We start from the raw sequence: 18,722 nt of genomic DNA, 5'->3' as shown, positions 1-18,722 counted from the left end.
TGGTCTGGCATTTGCGGGGAGAAGGGGGATGGAATTAGAGTTAGTGAGTGACGCGGTCCAAGCAAAGATCCTACATGCTCAAACAGTATGCCACCATCGAAAACCGGCAACCTTCCTTCACCAACGTTTAGGAGCGCCGGCTGAGGCCCAGCCTCTGGCCCTTCTAGCCACGTCGACTCTGTGGTAGCGAACCATAGAGTGCCGGAAGTGGCCCATCCCCTTCCTCTCGCGGGCCAACGGCTTGGCGAAGCTTCTGGGGATTTCTCTGGCGCTGAGAATTGTGGGGTTGCTGGGCGGCTCGGGCGCGGAAAAAGAGAAGAGGAATAGCGGGCCGCTGAATAAGCTTACAAAATGATGGTGAGTGGCGTCTCGCGCATCCGGCTCCATCCGCTGCCATGTGGTCGGTGGCTGGCGCCGCCTGGCCAGGGCCGGTCCCGTAGGATCCTCCCTTGCTTATTGACTCGGTCCGCGCCCCGACCCCCGTCTGTGGGTGGGCCCGGGCACGGAGCAGGGGCCCTCGCCGAGGGCTGTGTGGGGCTCAAGAGGAGGCGCTGGTTGGGCTGGCTGGGGACTACAAGTCCCAGGATGCTTCGGGGCGGCGAACCCTCGTCGGCCACCCGGTGTTTTGAGCCCCCCGTAATCATGATCTGGGTTAAATGATTGCGGGTTAGCGTGCATACGCGGTCAAGGGCCAAACTTGGAAGCGTTGGCTTTCCTGGAAAATGAGGATGTGAAGCTGGGTGCTTCCTAGAAATGGCAGCGGCAGCATGGGGACCTTATGTTGGGCCGAGCCCAAGGTCTCAACTATGGTCGCTCATTGCCCCCGCCGCCTGCTGCTGTGTAAGTGGAAACAGACCCCCTCCTCTCGTACTTTAGTTAGCTCACTCGTTTATTCATTAAGTAGACGCATACTTAGTACCTATTGAGTGTACCAGACTCTGCTGTTGAGGACTCTGTTTGACTCTCCAGATGTGACATTAGACGGCTTTTCTAGTTGGCCACCTAACTCTGGTTCTCGTTTTCTTAAATTAGGGAGACTGGTGAGTCCTGGAGGCTCTCTGTAGCCCTCCACCCCTCCCCCACTTCCATGGCATCTCTTTTTCTCTCTCAGAGCTGCAGATACCTTCCGTGGGTCCCAAACCACCTCGGTGGTGTCTCCTGAGTTGTTGAACAGGGCCAGCTTTTAAGTGTTTGAGGCAAAACCCTGATTGAGATATCGTTCCCTGTGCACTTGGCAGTTCACTTCGTTCATTTTAGCCTATCAGTCCAACTCAGTTCTCTGGTCTTTTCCTGCATCCTCAGCTTCTCCCTAACCTAGCAGATGTCAGACTGACGCCTGTGAGATGTTCATTCCACTACCAAATGCCCTGTGAATCCCGCTTGTACCCAAGCTAGAAGGAACCTGGCTTTAATCTTTATTCCGTCTCCCTTTCATACCTCCAGTGCTGCCTTTTTCAGTCCATCTTCAACATTGCCTACTCCTGAACTCATCTGCATCTCCTGTGCGGAGGCGGCATGGTATAGCAGTTGAGAGTAAGGGCTCTGGAGCCACACTGAATGCCTAGGTTTGTAACTAGCTCTGCCACTTACAAGGTGTGTGACTTTGAGCAGGCCCTCAGTCTGTTAGAGGGGATTAAATGAATGAACACATATGAAGTGCCCAGCATGTAGTAACACTCAGCATGTTAGCTCCTCTAGGTGATTGCTTGCTTCCTTTTCTCCCTGTTATCCACCTTCCTGCCGAGGCCACCATAAGAGTTTTGGTTGGCCTTCAGAGGAGGAGATCAGAACCAAGATTCTTCTGAGTGGTGAAAAAACCCTTCACCAAGAGGCTCCAGACCACCACCTTTGATTTGTGGTAAACTGACCCCTGCTCTGTTTCCTTGCTGTATTGACTGTTTATAGTTCTCCTTTTGGTGTGTGAAACTTCACTCACCAGGAATTCTCCTTGCTGTTATTGAATTGGTACCTGGTATTCTGAAAGAGAGGTAAAACGGTTCCCCGGAAGGCTCAGTCCTGTGACTTTGGTACAGCCGTACAAAATGTATGTAACACCTTTGTGGTGTTATTGAGCACTGCTTGCCTTAGGATATGAGCACCTGTTGTTTCATAGAGCATCAGGCTTAATAATAATACTTAATAAAAGTTTTTAAGGAGGATGAAGAAGACTATTAAGCCGAAGTTACCAAGCCTTCCATGATGCCCTTGGCAGATTACTGGATTCTGCTGTTGTTTCTTTACTTGAGTAAAAGTGCAGTTGGAAAGTAACTTAGGGTCAGAAGCTGGGTTTTCCATAGTAGGGCTTGCCCCCAGGGAACTGATGTAAGAGGACCCGTCCCGATTAACCTGACTTGGCTCAATCCAGCCCTGCCACCTTTCCCTCCCCAAAGGATATCTTTACCCAGCCTGCCATTTCTACAGGGCCTATAAGGCGTAGGGAACTTGGGGACAGCATGGTGAGCTGCTTCCAAGCCCTTCTTGCTTTGTATTTAAGAATTTTCTCAGTGAATTTAGGATCATCATACTGCTGGTGCTTTTCCAAAAGTAAGAACTGATTGCCACCTTATTTCATGGCTTGTATAAAGCACTCTCAAGTGTAGTTGACCCTTGAACAACTTGGGGGTTAGGGGACCCAACTCTCAGTTGAAAATTTGCATTTGATTGTCAGCCCTCCGTAACCAGGGTTCCTCTGTATCCAAAGATTCAACCAACCTCAGTGTAGTACTGTAGTATTTACTACTGAAAAAAATCCAGGTATAAGTGGACCCGCCCATTTCAAACCCATGCTGTTCAAGGGTCAACTGTTATTTAACAGTTGAATTTTCAGCACCAAAAGCTTCTGTGTATTGCTTTGTATGTGGCCAAATCTAGGCACTCTACACGTTGAAATTAGTGTAGTCCTTACCTTTGGGAAGTTTGTGCTTTAAGATAGATGGCAATATAAACATTATGCTCAAGAAGGAGCAGAGAGAGTTATGGGATCCCCTACTCCCAATGCCCATGTTAACTGCTGTTGAGAAACCTAGGAAGAACAGAGGCTCTGAGGAATTGCGGGCCTAGTGGTAAGAAAGCAGTTTTGGTAGAACATGGCAGTGTGGCTCTTCTAGGTGGGAGTACAATTTGGAGATAGAGGTGAGAAAAAGTTTATAAAAACACTGAATAGGTTAGCCTTGAAGAGGTGAAAGAATCTGGTGAAGAAAGTAGGAAAGGATTAAGACTGAAGTTGGGGGGAGGGGGGTTGGTGTTTTGTGGGTTTGTTTACTGGTTTTGTTTGTGTTTGTTTTGTTTTGTTTTTGGCTGTGTTGGGTCTTCGTTGTTGTGCTGGGGCTTTCTCTCTAGTTGTGGCAAGCCAGGGCTACTTTTTGTTGTGGTGCACAGGCTTCTCAGTGCAGTGGCTTCTCTTGTTGTGGCGCATGGGCTGTAGAGGGCAGGCTCAGTAGTTGTGGTGCACGGGCTTAGTTGTTCCTTGGCATGTGGGATCTTCCCACACCAGGGATCAAACCCTTGTTCTCTGCGTTGGCAGGTGGATTCTTAGCCACTGCACCACCAGGGAAGTTCTCGAGTTGGTTTTTGATTTAAAGTGTAAGACTCCATCTGGAGCAGAGTTGGACCAAAGATGGCTTGAGGCTTCCCTGAGGAATGATTGAGCAGGACTGGGAGAAGGTGGGGCCTTTAGGGGGGGAACAGCTTTCGTTGCAAGGGACCTGAAGGAATGCTGAGAGTATAGAGAAGCCATTTCTTGCCACCAGACCTAGGGTACTACCATGAAAAGGAAGGAATTTTCCTTCCAGCCCATGCCTGGCTGCAGTTTTAGGGAATTATGCAATAAGTATTTTTCAAGGAAAAGAAAAAAAGTGATATGTGATACGTTTGTTAGAAAAAGTTGAAACAAAACAAAATATCCAAGTGTCAAAACTTTCTTTACTACTGCTCTTACTCATTAGAGTTTGTTGTGCATCTTTCCAGCCTGTTTTTATGCATTTGCACATTATATCTTGCCTCTTCTTACCCATTTTCTATAGTTGTTTTTTGTTTTTTTTAACCAATGTAGATTAGACTGTGCCATTTCACTGCTAAAAGCCTTTCCAGGGCTTCCCTACTTTGTAGGAATAAAATCTGCACTCCTTACAATAGTCTGAGTGAGTAGTCATCTGGTTCCTGCCTGCTTCTTCAGCCTCATTCCAGTCTTCCACTTACTCACTACCCTCCAGCTACACTGGCCAAAGGAGTCACATTTTTAAAGAAAGTGCTCAGTTAATGTAGAGTCAGCCTCATGGGTTACTCGATGTCCTAGTGTGTGAATTCCTGGCTCCTTTTTGTTGGGCTGAGACAGCCCTGTGCCTTCCCTGCTGGGAAACCTGAAGTACCCCCCGGGGTGGACATGGGCCCTGACTTTCAAACTTTATATTGCAATCCACAGGAAAAAATAAGTTTCAAAGCATAGCCTAATAGCATACACATAACTAACGTAACAAAAATTTTGAAATAGCATTTACCCTTATCTGTGTTACACACATAGAATCAGTCACAAATACAGGGACTGGTTCATGAGCTCATCTCTGAAGGTACAGGCTTGGATGCAGAAAGAAAGCAGTCTTGTTTGCTAAGCTAAAGAATTCCTGTCTGCTAATGGTCACTGGAACAAAGGTTCCTAAGCAGGCCCTTTAAAATAAGCAGATATCCCTGTCTTCCCAGAATTTCTAAAGCAGGTCCACAAATTAAGCCGCTACGAGAATAGTGACTGCTTTGGAGACCAATGCAAAGTAGAGAAAAACTTGTTTAGGGTATCTGGTTGGAGATTAGTCACAAGGAAGCTTTATGGAACCAGTATGAGAGAGAGAAACATTCTGTACGAGTTAGATTTATTGTCATTTTGTGAGGTAGGACAAAGGTGCCATTTGTTTCTCTGCCTAGCCATTACCCTGCACTCCAGCTAAACATCATTGGTAAAGCTGTCTGCCTGGGCATCTCCAGGACAACATCTGAAGCTATTGGCACCTCATGTTTTGCATCAGTGCCCCATCTACTTCTCTGCAATTATGCTCTAATGCAGCTAAATGGATGTTTGCTGGAGGGTGAACACTGAGCATGGCCTGTTTCCTCCTGTGCGGTGGCCTAATTCATCAACACAGGGAATAGGGTCAGCCGTTGAAAGGACTGTGCTTATTCAGCTGGGCACTGGAGAACACATTATTTGATTTGTTCTTTTTGACTAAATCAGTGTTTCTCAAACCATTTTCTCACACGTCTGCAGGGATGCTATCTCTGGAGGTAGGGGCTGTTTAAGGAATGGATGTAGTGGATGGACAGTCGGGGCATGCGGTTTAAAATGGCCTCCGGATATTTCTGTTATTGGGGAGAGGGTATCATTTTTCCTCTCCCTCCTTAAATCTTATGAATTATTATTATTATTATTAATCCAGTCAATTGCTCGTTCTTCTCCAGCCCACACCAGTTATCCTGTTGAAAGAGGGGACTGATAGCTCCCAAGGCATCCCCCAGCTTGTAAGTAACATCAGTGCCTGCCAGGTGATTGCTGAGGCTGTAAGAACGACCCTGGGCCCCCGTGGTATGGACAAGCTCATTGTGGATGGCCGAGGTAAGTCTGCAGAGTTCCTCAGGCCAGTGTGCAGAAGAGGAAGCGCCTCCAGAGTGTTTGGGGCTAGCAGAGGTTGGCATCAGAAATTCCACTGCTTTTAAGATCTCTGAAGGATTTCTCACTGTGAAGTGGTTTCTCTTCGGAGATTGTCCTGAATGTGGAGCTCCCTGGGAATATGTGGTAGAGGCCAGGCTCAGGAGCCTGTTGCCTTGTAGAGAGATTTGGCCTAGAAACACCAAATAGAACCTTCCAGAGTTGCCTGTGGTCACTCCCATTGTATCATGGTGCCAAGGCAAAGTACTCCTTTTGTTTTTGTGTATTTATTTACAAGTGAAATACTAGGGTATCAAGTGTTAAGAATGTCTAAATGATTATTTATTCTTATTTTAAAAAATGTTTTCTACATCCAGTAGAAGTGTGCTGTTTGCTGTTCAGGGAAAATCAGGAGATCATGGTCTTTGAAAATGTGTGATTTTAGGTGGCCCTTTGTGCACAGAGCTAACTCTGTAAAAAGTTCTGTTCATTCCCACCACGAGCCCCTCTGTCCCATCCCAATAAAGTGTATATGGGCTCCAAGTCCAACTAGAAGACGGAATTTAAGAATAAAGGTCTTAACATTTTTACTTTGTGTTTGTCCCTTTTAAGGCAAAGCAACAATTTCTAATGATGGAGCCACAATTCTGAAACTCCTTGATGTTGTCCATCCTGCAGCAAAGACTTTAGTGGACATTGCCAAATCCCAAGATGCTGAGGTAGGAAAATCAAACCTGTATGTTTCAGTGAAACACATGCCTGCTTGCTCCTTTGTTTTCCTTTCTTTAAAAATTTTGATTTTATATCTAAAATTATAATTTCACATGTAATACATGCCTATAAAAATATTTAGATGGAATTAATAGTCTTCTGAAATTCCTACTGTTCCACTGTATGTGGCTGAGATCTTAAGATCAGGCCTGTGTGCTGTCGTTCATATGAGTTGCTTGGTAAATAATTTAACCTCTCATCTGTTGGTTGCCTTATAAGATGGGGTGGAGACTATTTCCAGTTTACCTTTTTCTTTAAAAAAATTTTTTTATGGTGGTAAAATATATATAACATAAAATTTACCATTTTAACCTGTGCAAGTCAGTGATGTTAATTTGTCTGCCTTTTTAAAAACCATTTCTAACACTAGAGTCTTGGTAATAAATGTTGAGAGAGACAAGTTTGCATTTCAGAGTATTATAGATATGTCTTCAAGTTATATTAAAAGGTCTGTTAGGACCCAGTAGCCTGTAAAACAGTATGGCTTATATAAAATTAAAGTGAGAAGAGTCTGGATTTGATCTGTTAATATTTTCAACAAAGGGATACCTTTTTTTCTTTTTTTGGTATTTATTTATTTGGTTAATTGGTTGCAGTGGGTGTTGTTTGTGGCAGGCGGACTCTTTAGTTGCAGCGTGCCTATGGGATCTAGTTCCCTGACCGGGGTTCAAACCTGGGCCCCCTGCATTGGGAGCTTGAAGTCTTAACCACTGAGCCACCAGGGAAGTCCCAGGAATATTTTTCTGTCCAGGAATTTGGCAGCTTAAACCCTTTGCCACAGGAGCCTTTTTTTCTCCCTAAAATAGCTTATGTTACACAATGGACATAAGTGAGTAAAAAATGTTTCTTCTAAATCAGAGGTTAGCCAGTTTTTTTAAAAGCTCTTATTCTTGAAGAGAGAGAGAAAGCTCTTATTCTTTTTTCCTTCGTTAAAAGTAAGGTTTATTCTTCATCTCATACCTCTTGCTATTTGTGACACGTAAGCATTGTTTTATAAGCACGTCTGAAACTGTCTTATTGATCATAGTACCTTGTCCATAATAAGTTCTCGGTTAATTTGCATGTATGATTTCATATTCTGTGGAAATGTCCAAATCAGTCCTCTTTGGAGAACGGGCCTGGCTGGGGAATTAATTTTGTGGCCCAGGACCATTTGATGGGATGAATAGCTATCCACCAACACCTTTCTTCTACTTGTTGCAAAAAGCTATGCTTCCCAGAAAAGGCTTAACATCCATTTAAACAGTCCTCAGTTTAAATGGGTAGGTTGCCTTTGAGATGGAGTTTTGGGGCTTTATCCCTGAACATGAGGAAACGTGAATTTACTGTCATCCTCTTCCAGGTCGGTGATGGCACCACCTCAGTGACCCTGCTGGCTGCAGAGTTTCTGAAGCAGGTGAAACCCTATGTGGAGGAAGGTTTGCACCCACAGATCATCATCCGAGCTTTCCGCACTGCCACTCAGTTGGTATGAGAGTGCTGGTGAACTGGGGTGCCTTGTGCACCTTTGTATTTCTCTTAGGATACTGTCTGGGGTATGGAGGGACTGGGAACAAGGTTCTTTGGACATTTTCTGAATTCTGCTCTTAGGACTCTCAGTTCTACCATTCAGTAGCTGTTGACTAGGTGTGTTACTTAATCTCTTGAAGCCTCAGGTTACCTGATAGACTATGATGTAGGCCTGTCATAGGCTCTTGGTGAGAACTATTTTTGTTTTTATCATGTACTTCATGGCATATCTTGAGACCTTGCTTTTATTGACCTTTGACTTTCATTCTATAACCTGGGCTAAGTCAGTTCCTCTGTGCCTTACTTTCTCTTTACTATTTCTGTTTTGGGGTGGTGACATTAAAATGAAATCATACATGATGATTCTTCAGAACTATACCTACTCTACATTTCTAACTTTGGGCATTTTCTAAACTATAGAGATTTATATTTTTATGGGCAGCTAGAAGACTTAGAAATGTTTCAGCTATAGTGTAGAAATGCTTAAGATTTGGGAGTAAACAGATTAAGGACTAGCAAGAGAGATTGGGATCCACTTCTCCAGTTTGTCTTTAGCATGAGAGACTCACCCAACTTCTGTTCTTGGCAGGCAGTTAACAAGATCAAAGAGATTGCCGTGACTGTGAAGAAGGAGGATAAAGTGTAAGTTTGCAGTGAGCTTTGTCAGAACTTTGACTTCCGTGGCCAAATGAGATGCAGAAGCAGAAGCGTGTGGAATCCATGCATAGCCTGGGGCTGTTTGGCTCTTGCTAGACCCCTGGCTGTGCCCCAGCCCATACAGTACAAGAAAGGCTGTAGACTGTAGTTTAAGAGCTGTCACTCATGAGGTCTTTGACTGCAGTCACCATCTGTCACTGATAATCTGCCCTAAAGATACAGAAGATGAAGTTGTTGAAGGCGGAGTTTAGAAGCTAGAATAGAAGCTGTCTCCACATTGCAATAGAGTCAGATAAGAGGGGCTTTCAAGGCCTGATGCAGGTCCTACCTTTGTGTCCCAGGGAGCAGAGGAAGCTGCTAGAGAAGTGTGCCATGACTGCTCTGAGCTCCAAGCTGATCTCCCAGCAGAAAGCCTTCTTCGCTAAGATGGTGGTGGATGCGGTGATGATGCTTGATGACTTGCTGCAGCTTAAAATGATTGGAATCAAGAAGGTGCAGGGTGGAGCCCTAGAGGTAAGCCTGCTGTGGCCTCTCTAGGAGGCTCTTGCTTTCACACTGACCCTTCAAGACAGCTTGGTGTAGAGCACACATTACAGGAATAGAGAGAATGCACGTTGAGCTGGAAGGCAGACTGGACCTGTGTTCCCCATACTGTCGCTACAGGCTGTCTCCTATGGGTGCATTTTGTAACTTCTGCGGACCTATACTTACTTGTCAGTGAAATGGAAGATTAAACTGGCTGATTTTCAGAATCTCAGTGTTAATGTGGTAGGGGATAGGGCTCTGATAAATTATCTAAAACCCTCTCAATAAGTATGAGAAGTACTTTTCAGTCCATTCTTCTCCAAGTGATATGGGCACTCCCTTCTTTTATTCATTTATTTTGAATAGATAATAATCCAAACTGTGTACAAAGTCCTAAAGGAAAAAAAACATGTCCCCTACAACATTCCTGCCCCAAATATAACCACTATTAACTCTGTGTATGTGTCCTTCCAGAAGTAGTCTGTGCATCTGTAAGTGCAAATGTAAATATTGTTTTATTAAACAAATGTTCATTTGTAATACATAACGTTCTGCAACTTGCTTTTGTCTGTTTAACAACATATTTTTTCACTTATTTAAATTTAAATAGTGACGTGGCTAGTGGCTGCTGTGTTGCACAGCGTAACTATAACTTTGTTCTTTTTAACACAGAAGTATCTCTCTGGAAACATTCTTTGATGTTGGTGCCGCCATGCTGCTTTGGACCTTTTCTAATCTTTGGCCTGCCCTACTTCTTACTTTACTCTTCCTTGGTGACCTCAGCCTGAGGTGATTTGGACAGGACAAGACCTACTTGAAATACCATGTACTGGCCCTTTACTTTTTGTTCTTTGACTTCAGCCCCTCCAAATGGTATTTTCATTCTGTCCATTTCCCTCATCTTCCTGTCATGGCGCATGTCAGTGGGATGAGGTTCTTTTAATAAAGCTGTGAGGAATCTGGAGGTCATCTGAACCAGCCCCTGTCTTCAGCCCCCACCGCCACTCATGTTTCAGCCCATTCTCTACATCATGACTTGCTGACTTTTTCTTTACACATTGCTTCGGTAGCAATATTCCATCTTCTCCTGGACCTTCCTACTTCCATAAACCCTTGAGATTAGATTGGTATTCACTAAACTAGGAAACAAAACTAATAATCTCTCTCTCTCTCTTTTTTTTGTTTTTGTTTTTGATGTGGACCATTTTAGAAGTCTTTATTGAATTTGTTACAATATTGCTTCTGTTTTGTATTTTGGTTTTGTGGTCACAAGGGTCCTCAACCAGGGAATTGAACCTGCACCCCCTGCATTGGAAGGCAAAGTTTGTTTTTGTTTTTTGGCTGTGTTGGATCTTTGTTGGTGCGTGCAGGCTTTCTCTAGTTGTGGCGAGCGGGGGCTACTCTTCTTCATTCTGGTGCATGGGCTTCTCATTGTGGTGGCTTCTCTTGTCGCAGAGCACAGGATCTAGGCTTTAGTAGTTACAGCATGTGGGCTCAGTAGTTGTGGCTCACAGGCTCTGGAGCACATGCTCAGTAGTGTGGCTCACGGGCTTAGTTGCTCCGCGGCATGTGGGATCTTCCTGGACCAGGGATCGAACCCGTGTCCCCTGCATTGGCAGGCAGATTCTTAACCACTGAGCTACCAGGGTAGTCCCAGGAGGCAAAGTCTTAACCACTGGACCGCCAGGGAAGTCCCAGAACCTGGTGAGAAAGCCAGGAACTCCAAGCTACACACATTCTTCAGACTGTCCCACATCTCTTAAAAGCGTGTAAAACCCTTAATACCTGACACACAGAATTCAGTAAATGGTGGTAGTAATTATTTACTTATTCTCAGGATTAACTGAAAACCTCCTGGTGTATATTTTCAGCCCTACCTCTCCCTGAGCTTCACACTCCGTATCTCCCTGCTACTGAACTCATTATCTTGTCCTCTAAACCTATAATATTTTCTGTATTTCCTGACATAGTTGGTGTCACCACCATTATTCAGTCACTCAACCCAGAAATCTAGGGTCATGCTTAAAAATATTTCCAATTCCCCACAACCTGTTGATCACTGTTGTTTCATTTTACCTACCAATTTGTAATTTATTCCTTAAATCTGTCTCTCTTACTAGACCATTGTCCCAATAGTGGTCACTCTTTCTCCATTCTTGTATCCCCCAAGTCCATTTTATTTTATTTATTTTTTTGTTGCAGGGTGAAGTTCCCCAATTTACACTGTGTGTAAAGCCTTTTGGGGTTCCACATTGCCTACAGGATCAGAATCAGGCCTTAGCAGAGCCTTTAAGATTCTCCTAAACTGGTCCCTGCCATTTTAGTTTGTATTCCAGCAACTGCAAATGGCTTCTCATTCCCTGATTGCACCATTCTATATATAATAGTTTGCATCTGCTAATCCCAGATTCCTAATCCATCCCTCTCCCACCTTTCCTCCCCCTTGGCAACCACAGGTCTGTTTTCCATGTCTGTGAGTCTCTTTCTGTTTGTAGATGTTTATTTGTGTCATATTTTAGATTCCACATATATAAGTGATATCATACAGTATTTGTCTTTCTCTTTCTGACTTACTTCACTTACTGAATATACCCTCCTCTGTGGAGTGGGAAATGACTAGGTCATAGTAAAAAGGATCTGAGATTTGAACCTGTCTTCTGATACTGCTGAAGTATCCCCAAGTGCAACATGGTTTCTATTATGCCCTGCTGTTAAATCCACCCCACAGCAAGCTCTGTTATGGAGCAGGTGGTAGTAGTTCATATTTTGAGGGATCGAGATGGGAGAAACCACAATGATAGCTTGGGAACTGCAGGAAATTCTGACCCTGAGAACCTTTGTTTTCATCTTCTGGAAGGAGGAAGCACTTAGGCTTCAGCACACAGGTATGTGTGCGCTCACGTGCTGTGCAGGTAGGGAGGGGTATGTGTACGTACGTGCAGTAGAAGACTGGGAGGTGGGGAATGAGGATCAAAGTGCTTTAGAGGACAACCCAAACAGGCCTCTACCATGCTTAGTCTCTGCAAGCTAAGTGATTTTCCTTACACTGAAGGGACAACCAAAGTTTTCCTAGCTTTTAGGGTGATAAGAAAACTTTGTTACAGCAGTGAAATAAAAACAGGGTTAACTGTAAGGTTCACAGAAATGGACATACATTAGTCCAGCACACCACTAACTTGATTTTGATTTCATTTCATGCCAGTACTGAACTGTTGAACTGTTTGTTTTTTTAAAACAGGAGTCCCAGCTTGTAGCTGGCGTCGCATTCAAGAAGACTTTCTCTTATGCTGGGTTTGAAATGCAGCCCAAAAAGTACCATGATCCAATGATTGCGCTTTTAAATGTTGAGCTTGAGCTGAAAGCTGAGAAAGATAATGCGGAAATCAGAGTCCACACAGTTGAGGTAGGCCCTACCAGTTGGCAGTGGCATGGAAGTGGGCAACATTCTGGGCCAAAGCCTTGGCCTTTGTGGCCATCTTGGGCTTAGCTCTGTTTCTCAGGTAGCTTATGGGCTCCTTTCTCCTCCTGTCCCCTTAAATATTGATGTTTAAATACTGGGCCCACTTCTTTTCTATCTCTATACTCTCTGAGTGACCTGGACATGAGCAGGTTTGGATAGGACAAATCTGCTGAGATATTATCCTCTGGCTCCAGGGGAGGGGCTAGCAGGGGCCTTTCAGCTATATAGTAAGCCCAGTATTTTGATTCCTCCTATTTGGGCAGATGTGAGCTCTGCCCCTTCTAAACTGGGTCCCATGCTGCAGGGACAGGTGTGTGCTCCCAACACTGATATCATCAAGGCTGTCGCTGGAGGTGGCAGTGTCACCCAGCTATAAGCAAGTATTCTTGGAAGATGTGTCCCCAACACAGAATGGCCTTTAGGGGAAAAGGTTTTGTTGTTGGGAACTCCATGGGTACAGTGCCTCAGAGGAGCTAGAACTTAGCCAGGCGAAACTATGTCTCAAACCTTAGCAAATGCCAGCTCTGAAGTAGCTCCCAGTCCTGGGGTTACTTTCTGCTTTTGTGTTTGAAAGTTTTAGGTGGTTCCTAAGTTACCTTATAGGGTCCTTGTTTATTTGGACTGAGGGGAGGTTATTCTGTTTATCCCTGTTAATTCCCCACAAAATCAGTATATTTTATTTGGGGGGTGGGGGTTATATTTTAACATACCATATAGGCTAACCTCTACCCCAAAGCATCCTCATCCTTTTCTGGGTCTCTTCAGGATTATCAGGCAATTGTTGATGCTGAGTGGAACATTCTTTATGACAAGTTAGAGAGGATCCACCACTCCGGAGCCAAAGTCGTCTTGTCCAAACTCCCCATTGGGGACGTGGCCACCCAGTACTTTGCTGACAGGGACATGTTCTGTGCTGGCCGAGTGCCGGAGGAGGATCTGAAGAGGACAATGATGGTAACCAAAGCTTCACAGGCTGCTGCTTGGTCTTTGTGGTCCAGGGGCTGGGGTGGGGTAGGGTGGGTTTCACTTACCCCTGGTGTACTGGAGTCGTTGGCTAGACCTGTCTTCCTAACTGTTTTTGCCATGAAACACTCCCGTTCCGGTGTATGTATGCTCAGTGTGCAGGAGTTATTTAATCTGACCAAGCAAGTCAGGAAAGCTGATTTGTGAGGGAACCTAGCAGTAGTGCTGTGATTAACTGGCTAAGCTCCAGTCTTGATGCTTCTGGCCAGGTTTCCTCCCTTTCTTCTTTTTTTTTTTAAAGTATGTATTTTACTTTTGGCTGTGTGAGGTCTTAGTTGCAGCATGCAGAATCTTTCATTGAAGCACATGGGCTTCTCTCTAGTTGTGGTGCATGGGCTCTGTAGCTGCAGCACACAGGCTCTCTAGTTGTGGCTCACGTGCTCAGTAGTTGCAGCATGCGAGCTTAGTTCCCCAACCAGGGATCGAACCCAAGTCACCTGCATTGAAAAGTGGATTCTTAACCACTGGCCAGGAAAGCCTCCTCCCTTTCTTCTTCAGCATCTCATCAAAGATGGTTTAGGTCTAAAGCACTGATCCTGACTTCAGTTGCTGGGACTGAAGCACCCTAGTTTAGGGGAGAGGGCGTTGGGTGAAGCAAAGGGTCACCGTCTCCTTTTAATCAGGCTTGTTTGCCCTTCATGTGTCTTAGTTATTTTGTTTTCACCTCTTCTAGAGGGAGCCTGGAGGTCAAGGGTGAGAGTGGCTCATCCAGTGCAGAGAGCTCTGGGGCACCATGACATTCTAACATGGGAATTGGCTTTGAGAGTAGGTGGCAGGAAGTTCACTTTTGGCCTTGTGTGAGCTTTCACTGCTAGATGATCTTGTCTTGTGTTCCTCAGGCTTGTGGGGGCTCCATCCAGACCAGTGTGAACGCTCTGTCGTCAGATGTGCTGGGCCGCTGCCAGGTCTTTGAAGAGACACAGATTGGAGGCGAGAGGTGAGCAGTAGGCCTGGGCTCCCTGTTTGCTTGCTAGACTAGCCTAATGGCCTTCTGGCAGCTTTGGGGTGTGATGCCACTGGGGTATGGTAGGTGCCACTCTCTTCTGAGGTCTTGTATCTCTTGGAATGTAAAGAGCTTGGATATGTAGTGTTTTGGAAGGAAAGAAGATCAAGTTGAGTCTAAAGTCTGACTCAACAGTCTTTTATAACCCTGTGGTACAGCCCTAAACCTTCCCAAGAACATGTCTTTAAGGGTGGGCTTGCAGAACCTTCGGAACAGAAGAGCAGCTGCTGAGTGTTAGAAGGACTTGACAGGAGTTCACAAGTATGATTTGACCCTGGGTGTAGGTACAATTTCTTCACTGGCTGTCCCAAGGCCAAGACTTGCACCATCATCCTCCGTGGTGGCGCTGAGCAGTTTATGGAGGAGACAGAGCGGTCCCTGCACGATGCCATCATGATCGTCAGGAGGGCCATCAAGGTACTGGGGGCTTCCAGACTGCACAGCTCACTCTGCCTCTTGAGCTGATAAGACCTTGGATTTGTGTGGTGATGCCTTCCCTATATATCCTGTCCTTCCATGCTGAGCGTGTGGGCCCTGATTTGTCTCACAGATCATAAAGAAACAGCTTTAGTCTCTTAAAATAAGTGCTGCTGCCTTAAAAGCCAAGACTTGTTCTGTGAGCAGCTGTGGAGCTGATGGAGTCAGCCATCCCAGGGATTGTGCCAGTGTTCTCAAGCTACAGGTGACCTTGAAGATGGTCAGAAACCATAAGGTTCACCAGATTGAAGTTGGGGTGTGCTAGACAAAGTCCATGTTCTGGGCTTCCTGCAGCTTCGGCTGAGGGAGGGAATGAGAAACCAACCCTCTTTCTGGGCTAGAGGGGCCTATTGACTGAGTGGCCCAATTTGGCCATGACTGGAGTTTAAACCAGGGGACCCCTTGCATTTAGAGGTGGGTCTGGTCTCTGCAGAATGATTCAGTGGTGGCTGGTGGCGGTGCCATCGAGATGGAGCTCTCAAAGTACCTGCGAGATTACTCAAGGACCATTCCAGGAAAACAGCAGCTATTGATCGGGGCCTATGCGAAGGCCTTGGAAATTATCCCACGCCAGCTGTGTGACAATGCCGGCTTTGATGCCACAAACATCCTCAACAAGCTGCGGGCTCGGCATGCCCAGGTGGGTTATTCCTCATCTCCAGGTCCAGGGGCTGGGTGGGTGGGGCTAGATTCTGAGTGTGTGCTGTGCTTACTCACGCGCTGCGTGGTCAGCCCAGGTGATAGTGCTGGAACCAAACCCAGTGCCAACTGACTGCCTCCTCTGAGGTCAGAAGGAGAAACACAGTGCCGGAACTGGTGGTTCCAGGGTTTGTTCAGTGCTTCTTCCAAGAGTCTGATCACTCCTCACAGTGCAGTGAGAGGAACCAAAGGAACCCTGTGGCCTTCTGCCTGAGAGTACATACTGACTGTGTGTACTGGGTCCCTCGGTGTAGTGGTGAAGCACTCCAGGGCCCTGCTGATAGCAGTACAGCCATGTCTTTACCGCCTCCGAGTTGTGACCTCTCTGAGAATTTAATTTATTCACCTGCTGTTTAGCAAATATTCATTTGGAGATACTTAAGTGCTGTTTAAGTTCTCAATGTGATGACAGTGGCACTCAGTGAGTGGCTTTACTTCCGACCTGTGTTAGAACTTTAAGCAAGTCACTTTCTCTGTGACTTAGTTTCCTTATCTGTAAAATGGGGACCGATGGAAGCAAGGAGATCATGAAATGAGATAAGTGATTGGAAAGTGTTCTTGAGAAGCATTATTTGACATACGCCGTACTCAGGTGACCTGAGGATGGGGCCTCCCTAAAACCCAGCAGCTTGTCTGGGAAAGGAGGTCTTCTGTGGTGAACACGTCTCGGGTTTAGAGGGGGCGGGGGGACATGGGACGCAGCTTCTAGGCTCCTGTTGGGATGCCACCTTCCTCAGGGAGATGCCAGCAGGTTCAGAGAGCCTGAGGATTCCTGTTAATCCGAGCCGTTCAGAGGGTGTGCAAGAAGAAATCTGAGAGCAGTTCCACATCACTTTGCCTCTTTGCCTGCCGTTTCAGGGGGGCATGTGGTATGGGGTGGACATCAACAGTGAGGACATCGCTGACAACTTTGAGGCCTTCGTGTGGGAGCCCGCCGTGGTGCGGAGCAACGCCCTGACTGCAGCCTCCGAGGCTGCGTGCCTTATTGTGTCCGTAGACGAAACCATCAAGAACCCTCGCTCAACAGTGGACGCTCCGCCAGCTGCTGGCCGGGGCCGAGGTCGTGGCCGCCCTCATTGAGAGGCACCCCAGCCCTCACGTGAGTGGCCAGCAGGCTGCCTGCAGGCTGTGCTTATTCTGTCTTGGTCCAATGGTATTACAAGGAGAAGGGGTAGTATTTGTCCCACTCTGTTCTCACTGGAGGTTATTTAAATAAACAGAACTTAAAAGACTTAGAGTGCATTTTGCAAATTCTTTGGGCACAGGAGTTTTACTCATAAATGTCTCAACTGCAGCTCAGAAGTGTAGCATTATATGTACTCACCCAACAGGTAGAAAAGAGAAAATCATCCTCCCTCCTTTTGGGCTGAGCCCTCCACAGTCTCTAGTCATTGTTGAGCAGAGTGTAGGTCCACTCTGCCAGGAGAGGAGCTCCACCTGAATGGCCCGTCTGAAAGTTTTGCTTTCTCAGTCCTAGAAGCGGCTGGGAGATGTGGAGTGCTTCCTTTTCTTCTGGCATCTTATTTAGCCCTGGCCTCACCTGGCACTGCTCCCAGGGTTTCTCTGGGTTTGAGTTAAATACATTACATTACCTTGTCTACCCCTGCTACTTCTGTATTCTTTTGGCTCAGTCTTTTCATCCTTCTTATTCAAGATCTTGAGGTTGCGGGCTTTTGGAGGAATGTTTCAGAGACGACACATCCTTTCTAAACTCTTGTGACTTCTTAGAAGTAAGTCCATTGAGGAGGTGGCTGCAGGAGCCACCCGATCTCAGTTCAGCCACCAATGATCCTGGGGGTCCCTTCTGCTTTCTTCTGACCAGTGGAAGTTTAGAACAGCCAGCACAGATGAGCAAAATCAGCAGAGTCTAACTGCCTCCTCGATTATGCTAGTCTGAAGAGTTGGCCTGCAGCTAGCTGTAATAGGAAGCGTCTGCTCCCTGAATCTGGGAAGTAATTTTTTTTAAAAAAACCCGAGTTCCAACCACTCCTAGTTAGATGAACTCAAAAGCAGAATAGGGGTGGTGGCAGGCCCAGACTTTGGAGTTTGGCATCCCTTCTAACTTGATAGTCCTTAAGTAAATTTTTTTCAGTTGTTCTACCTATATGATGACAGTAATAGAGTTGTGGGGATAAGTGCCCATCTACTTGTTTGATGCTAGAGCCACACACAGTTTAAGCCTCTGATTTAAATAACTTCAAGACCTGGGTAATCAAATCACTGGGGCAACCCCATTTTGTAAAATGGGAAAGTTTAGCCAGACCATGATGGGGAACTGGTCTCCATCAGGCCAAAGCTGGATTGGCTGGCCAGAGCCTCCCAAGGTTACCAAGCCAGTGAGGGGATGGGCAGCTGCATGCTGTTCTGCTGTATGTGTGCTGGGGTTGCCCTTCAAGATGGCTTCTCCTGGATGAGAGTCAGCAGTGACACCCGAGACTCTGCCTGCACACGCTGAAAGCTGTGGCAGGGGCAGTAACCTGCACGGCCTCCCTCCAGTGGTGATGTCTGCCATCTTGAGACAAGTCTTCCCAATATTCAGTTCACCTCATTGATGCCATTCAGATCATCCGCCTCCTTCCTACCTCAGTGCATTTCAGCCGCAGGAAGCTTTGGTGACAGGCTGGCAGCTGTGGCCACCTACCATTTACTTCCCTGAGGCAGATATTATTCCAGTTTCACCATCTTTTATTGGATACAAAGCCACAAATTCCGATGCCCATTTGAGTCCTTTTAAATACATACGCTCAGGTACATTCGGCATAGGGCATCTATGGGTGATGTGGAGCAAAGTGCTGGGATGGTGATGCCTGGGTGGGGCAGAAAAGTGGGGCCAGGGAAGGCCCCCTGGGGGCTGGAGGTACAGGCACCACTTCAGAAACAAAACCAAAAAATGCTCTCCACCCCTCTACCTGATGTGCTTGGGGTGGGGGAAGCCCTCCTCTCACAGCTCAGGCCCACTGAAGCCT

At 46.1% G+C, this 18,722-nt stretch overlaps 1 protein-coding gene across 3 annotated transcripts; it reads left to right on the top strand.

The window, feature by feature from the left end:
* The first annotated feature begins 185 nt into the window (after window positions 1–185).
* CCT7 (chaperonin containing TCP1 subunit 7) lies at window positions 186–16,993 on the top strand. 3 transcript variants are annotated; one of them, XM_057742644.1, is made up of 12 exons: window positions 186–357; window positions 5,446–5,599; window positions 6,245–6,351; window positions 7,746–7,871; window positions 8,502–8,554; window positions 8,911–9,082; window positions 12,333–12,497; window positions 13,320–13,508; window positions 14,417–14,514; window positions 14,865–14,997; window positions 15,491–15,697; window positions 16,615–16,993. In XM_057742644.1, exons 1-12 carry the CDS (start codon window positions 352–354, stop codon window positions 16,834–16,836), a joined length of 1,632 nt encoding a protein of 543 aa, XP_057598627.1. In that variant the 5' UTR covers window positions 186–351; the 3' UTR covers window positions 16,837–16,993. The 3 variants fall into 3 exon arrangements, with proteins under 3 accessions (XP_057598627.1, XP_057598628.1, XP_057598629.1); XM_057742645.1 differs by lacking the exon at window positions 7,746–7,871 and having other exon boundaries at window positions 207–357; XM_057742646.1 differs by lacking the exons at window positions 186–357; window positions 5,446–5,599; window positions 6,245–6,351; window positions 8,502–8,554 and having other exon boundaries at window positions 7,810–7,871; window positions 16,615–16,987.
* Window positions 16,994–18,722: the final 1,729 nt, after the last annotated feature.

This window comes from Hippopotamus amphibius, chromosome 7 (assembly GCF_030028045.1).
Source record: "Hippopotamus amphibius kiboko isolate mHipAmp2 chromosome 7, mHipAmp2.hap2, whole genome shotgun sequence".
Taxonomy (NCBI): Eukaryota; Metazoa; Chordata; class Mammalia; order Artiodactyla; family Hippopotamidae; genus Hippopotamus; species Hippopotamus amphibius.
Note: the sequence above shows the minus strand (reverse complement) of the source record. Positions and strands in the feature narration are given on the sequence as shown.

Coding starts and splice junctions, on each gene's coding strand:
- CCT7 (XM_057742644.1), top strand. Junction 6,352..7,745: donor CCAAATCCCAAGATGCTGAG/GTAGGAAAATCA, acceptor ATCCTCTTCCAG/GTCGGTGATGGCACCACCTC. Junction 9,083..12,332: donor TGCAGGGTGGAGCCCTAGAG/GTAAGCCTGCTG, acceptor TTTTTAAAACAG/GAGTCCCAGCTTGTAGCTGG.